Here is a 5,838-nt window from a genome sequence, read left to right as displayed (position 1 = left end):
TTAGTTTTTCTGTGTGTGTGTGTGTTAGTTTTTCTGTGTGTGTGTGTGTTAGTTTTTCTGTGTGTGTGTGTGTGTGTGTGTGTGTGTGTGTGTGTGTCCTGGGGCTTGACCTCTGGGCCTCATACTCTGGCTTAGTTTTTCTGCTCAAGACTAGTGCTTGAGCCACAGTTCCACTTCTGGCTTTGTGGTGGTAAGTTAAGAGTTAAGAGTCTCACAGACTTTGCTGCCCTGCCTAGCTAGGATTACAGGCATGAACTACTGGTGCTCACACTTGTTTTTTTACTAGTTAGTTGGAGAAAAGAGTCTCAGATTTGTCTGCCTGGGCTGGCTGTGAACTTCATTTGTCAGATCTCAGCTTCCAGAGTAGCTAGGATTATAGGCTTGAGCCACTGGAGCCCCGATCAGAAAGCTCTTTGCCTGTAATTCTAGCCACTTTCAAGGCTGAGAGCTAAGGAGTGCAGTTTGAAGCCAGCCCTGGGAAGAAAAGTCCATGAGACTCTTATCTTCAATTAATCACAGAAAAAGCTGGAAGTGGTGCTGAAGCTCAAGTGGTAGAGTGCTAGCCTTGAGCAAAAGGAACTTAAGAACAGCACCCAGGGTTCAAGGCCCAGAACTGGCAAAAAAAAAAAGTTTAAAATATTAGGCTGAGGGTATAGCAGCTCAATGGCAAAGTGCTTGTCTAGCATTGGGGAAGCCCTTGGTTTGATCCTAACAGCACAAAAAACAAACAAACAAAAATAAGCTGGGCAAACTTGGCTCACAATTGTAATACTAGCTACTTAAGTGACTGAGATGAGATCTGACGATGTGGTTTGAAGAAGAAAAGTCCTTAAGATTCTATCTCCAGCTAACCACCAAAGCTCTGAGTTCAAGCCCTGATTCCAGCACAGAGGAGAAAAACACAAACAAAAAAAACAATATAAAACAAATAATATAGTTTATAAGGCTGGGAATATGGCTTAGTGGTAGAGTGACTAGCATGAATGAGGCCCTGGGTTTGATTCCTCTACCATATAAACAAAAAGCCAGAAGTTATGCTGTGGCTCAGGTGGTAGAGTGGCAACTTTGAAAAAAAGAAGCTCAGGGACAGTGCCCAGGCCCTGAGTTCCAAGTCCCAGGACTGGCAAAAATAAGTAAATAAAAATAAATAGTGTATAATTAAAACCACTTAATTTACAAAATGGAATTCTTTCTTTTAAAGTTTTAGGAACTTGCTTAAAAATTAAGGAAAGGATGGTGTCTCCAGACCCACCCTTATCCTTCTAGATAGGGTATCTTAATTCTGCAGCTCTAAGCCTTGGCTGCATCCTGGCTTGATAGGCAAAGGAGGTACTAGGCATCTAAGTCCAGGCCTTTTCCCTGCTGGGTCTTGAAAGCTTTGTCTTGTTAGCCCTCTGGAGAGATCTTCAAGTGTGTGATTCACTCAGTTTTAGTCAAGGAACTTTCTTTTTTTCTTTTTTGTCGGTGGGGCTTGAACTCTGGGCCTGAGGGCTATCCCTCAGCTCTTCAGCTCAAGGCGAGCGCTCTACACTTGAGCTACAGCACCACTTCTGGTTTTCTGGTGGTTTATTGGAGATAAGAGTTTCATGGACTTTCTTGCCTGGGCTGGCTTTAAACCGTGATCCTCAGATCTCAGCCTCCTGAGTAGCTAGGATTACAGGTGTGAGCCACCGGCACTGGGCTTCAAGGAACTTTCTATACTTTAGACTCATAGAGCTCTAAAGATTAAATTCAATTGTTTTTTCTTTCTTGCAATTGTTTCTAATGTATTTTTAAGATGATTTCTTTGTTGCTTTGTATGTCCCTCCCCAACAGTATAACCCCTGTTTTCATTGTATTTGATGTTTGTATAATTTGTGGAGGGGAAGGGAAAAAACAAATTGTTTAAATAGAGATAGAGGTGGACCCATTGCAACAATGAGATGTACAAGATGTTATGTCGAAAAATGAACTTTACAACTTTGGCTTGGGGGGGGAGATGGGAAGGGATGGGAAGGGGAAACAAAGGAGGAGGCAACAATGCTTGATAAGAAATGTATTCATTACCATGCCCATGTAATTGTGACCCCCTCTGTAAGGTATTTTTACAATTTAAAAAAAAGATTAAATTCAAGCTCAAGTAGATACATAGGAAACCCAGTGTAGCTTTTGCATACTAGATTTAGGGTCAGAAGACTTGACTCTGAGATCATTCATTAGCTGTATGATAATTGGGCAGACAATTTCTCTTGAATCACAATTCAGATCATTCATTTTTTTTTAGTGTATTAGTCATTGCTTCCAAGGGGTAACCATTTTTTTGGATATAGATAAGTATGTAATGATACAAAGTGAAGTTAACGAAGTACTATACATAAATTTCATATGGAGGAAAAATGTCGTTTATTTTGATCAAGAAATGATTTGGAAGCCAGGTGCCAGAGTCTCATGCCCATAGTTGTAGCCACTCAGGAGGCTAAGAGCTAAGGATTGAGGTTCAAAGCCAACTCCAGGCAGGAAAGTCCCTGAGATGTTTGGTTTTTTTGTTTATTTTTTTTTTGTTTGTTTCTTTTTTTTTTTTGGCGGGGTCAGTTGTGGGACTTGAACTCTGGGCCTCGGGGCTGTCCCTCAGCTCTTCAGCTCAATGCTACCACAGCACCATTCCAGTTTTCTGGTGGTTAATTGGAGATGAGTATCTTGGACTTTCCTGCCCAGAGTGGCTTTGAACTGAGATCCTCAGATCTCCTCCTTGAGTAGACAGGATTACAAGTGAGAGCTACCAGTGTCCAGCAGTGTCTAGTTTTCTTTTTTTCTTTTGGGTCTGGTCGTGGGGCCTGAACTCTGGGCCTGGGCGCTGTCCTTCAGCTCTTCAGCTCAAGGCTAGCGCTCTACCACTTGAGCCACAATGCCACTTCCGGCTTTTTGCTTATGTGGTGCTGAGGAATCGAACCCAGGGCCTCAGGCATGCAAGGCAAGCGCTCTACCACTGAGCCACCTTCCCAGCCCCTCCAGTTTTCTTATCTATAAAATGAGAATAATCTTCCCAGTCCTGCCCAACTTTACTGTAAAGATGCAGTAAGAAAAGTGTGAATGTACTTTAGTACCATAAAGCATCACAATGTCATAAGCAAAATGACTTATAATACTTCTGAATAGTGATAGTTAAATTTGATTTCCTGTTTGGGAAAGAATTGCTGGTATAGGGAGATGAGTCACCTTACTAGTTGCTGTTCTTAAGTGGCTTTGGAAAGAACACCCTATACTGCCAAGTGTGCCTGTGAGCTCCAGAATAAAGTGAGCGACTAGAGCCATTAATTTGTGCTGATTCAGTTAGGATCACCTTTTTTTTTTTTTTCCTTTCTTTCTTGTGCCCCTCCCCACCTTGAAATGTGAACTGAAAACCCAGGCACTGTCCCTGGGCTTTTTTTTTTTTTTGGTCAGTCCTGGGGCTTGAACTCTTGGTCTGGGTACTGTCCCTAAGCTCTTCAGCTCAAGGCGAGCGCTCTACCACTTGAGCCACAGCACCACTTCCAGTTTTCTAGTGGTTTATTGGAGATAGGAGTCTCACGGTCTTTCCTGCCCGGGCTGGCTTTGAATCGCGATCCTCAGATCTCAGCCTCCTGAGTAGCTAGGATTACAGGCGTGAGCCACCAGCGCCCGGCTTCCTGAGCTTTTTCTGTGCAAAGCTAGTACTCTACTATTTTGAGCCACAGCACCGCTTCTCCAGTTTCATGGTGGTTAATTGGAGATAAGAGTCTCACAGACTTTCCTGCCCAGGCTGGCTTTGAATCACGATCTTCATATCTCAGCCTCCTAAGTAGCTAGGATTACAGGCATGAGCCACCAGTGCCCAGCTTGGACTTACCCTTCTTCAAGATGGGAGAGAATCTTGGAAACTAGAAATAAACCAGAAAGAGTTTCTTTGGGAGTTCATTATAAAAATGTTCCTGGGTTCTCTTGGGTTGTGTGTTCAACCGTGTTACTGTGTTGCTCTTTTTCAGGGGACGTTGGGAATTACTATTATGGACAAGGCCACCCGATGAAGCCTCACCGAATCCGCATGACTCACAACTTGCTGCTCAACTACGGTCTCTACCGAAAAATGGAAATCTATGTGAGTTACTGGCATCCTTATTCCTATAGGACACCCAACCTCGTGATCCATTTCTAACAATAGTAACTAGAATCTCTAGTAACTAGAGACTTGGCCTCTAGTTCAGCAGAGTCTAAATCTTTGTTTTTCTTCTTAAGCCATTGGACTTTTGGCCCTGGATTACCAGAATTGCTTAGTACAGAACATACAACCTTTTCTGATCTCCCTAGCTCTATCTTCTTTCAGTCACATTGTGAAATCACTGTGTACTCCTCACTGAACTGCTTTTATTTTCTCCAAACATCACATCTTTCTTACCTCTGCCTTTTTGTCTTATGTTCTTTTAGCTTAGAATGACAGGCCTGTCCTGAACTTCTTACTACTTAGCATGATGGATAACTGGAGCTCACACTGTACCCTAGCTATTGAAGAAGTTGAGATATGAGGATTGAGGTTTGAGGCTAGCCCAGGCAGACAAACTGCCCAAGATTCTTAGCTCTAATTAATCAGCAAAAACCCAGAAATAGAATAGCTCAAGAGGCAGAGCACCAGCCAGGAGTGAAAAGGCCATGTGAGAGCTGGAGGCTGTGAGTTCCAGCTGCAGCACCAGCACACACACACACAAAACAATTCTTATATTGAAAATATTACACATTTCCTCTTTTCCTTCACCCCTTATTTCCATTTCTTGTACAGTCTTCATTGCACATTCACACTGTAGTATAATTTATTTGTTTACATGTGGGTCTCACTAGAGTTAATTCAGTCAGGATTCAGGGTCTTGCTGTGCACAGTGGTACTCACCTGTAATCCCAGCTACAGGGGAGGTAGAGGTAGGAGGACCATGATATAAGATAGGTCCCAGCATAAACAAGAAACCGTATACAAAAAGTAAGTATAGCAAAGAAGAGCCAGGAGCATTGCAAGTACAAGATACTTAAGTATCTAGTACTGCCAAAAATAAAGCCAGAATCTCTTATCCATATACCTGCCAGGTAACAGCCACGCAACGCATAAGTCAGTAAGTAGATAAGAAATGAGAGCTAATGATAGATATGTAGAGAGGCAGAGCTGATGGGGTTAGGCAGAGTTGGCCAAAAAATAAATAAATAAAAAGCCTTTGAGGTAAGATTTTAGTATAGAGGCAAAACACACACCCTCTGCTGCTTTCTTGAACCATCTGAGGTGCATCTTTTGTTGTTGTTGTTGTTGGTCGTGGGGCTTGAGGAACTCTGGGCCCAGGAACTGTCCCTCAGCTCTTCAGTTCAAGGCTAGCCCTCTACCACTTGAATCACAGCGCCACTTCCAGTTTTCTGGTGGTTTCTTGGAGATAGGAGTCTCACAAACTTTACTGCCCGGGCTGGCTTTGAACCTCGATCCTCCAATCTCAGCCTCCTGAGTAGCTAGGATTACAGGCATGAGCCACTGGCATCCAGCAAAACAGGCACTTTTGAGCAACCCACTTTGATAGAAAAGGCGGCTTTTCTTACACTAGAGAGCAAAGACGTAGCCAGTAGGAGCATCTGACTAATCTCATTAATCCCAGTACCCTGAAAGATAAAGTACTGTCTGTAGTTAAGGATCTGAAGGTGGAGGACAGCCTGAGCTACTTAGCAAGACTATCCTAGAGAGAAAGAGAAAGAAATGGAGAGGAAACGATACAATGTAATTTATAGACTTAGCTCCAGGTGATCTTTACCTGGTCCAAAGTTTTTGTCTTTTTTTTTTCAGGTCCTGGGGCTTGAACTCAAGGCCTGGTCACTATC

General features: G+C 43.0%; 1 protein-coding gene across 1 annotated transcript in view; it reads left to right on the top strand.

Moving 5' to 3' along the window:
* The window catches only part of Hdac1 (histone deacetylase 1), a 31,891-nt gene that overhangs the window by 3,174 nt on the left and 22,879 nt on the right, over positions 1–5,838 (top strand). Inside the window, exon 2 of the mRNA XM_013020492.1 lies at positions 3,981–4,093. Coding sequence (XP_012875946.1) covers positions 3,981–4,093 — 113 coding nt within the window. The remainder of the gene's footprint in view (positions 1–3,980; positions 4,094–5,838) is intronic.

The sequence above is a fragment of the Dipodomys ordii genome, unplaced genomic scaffold, assembly GCF_000151885.1.
Source record: "Dipodomys ordii isolate 6190 unplaced genomic scaffold, Dord_2.0 Scaffold51, whole genome shotgun sequence".
NCBI classification, from domain to species: Eukaryota; Metazoa; Chordata; class Mammalia; order Rodentia; family Heteromyidae; genus Dipodomys; species Dipodomys ordii.
Note: the sequence above shows the minus strand (reverse complement) of the source record. Positions and strands in the feature narration are given on the sequence as shown.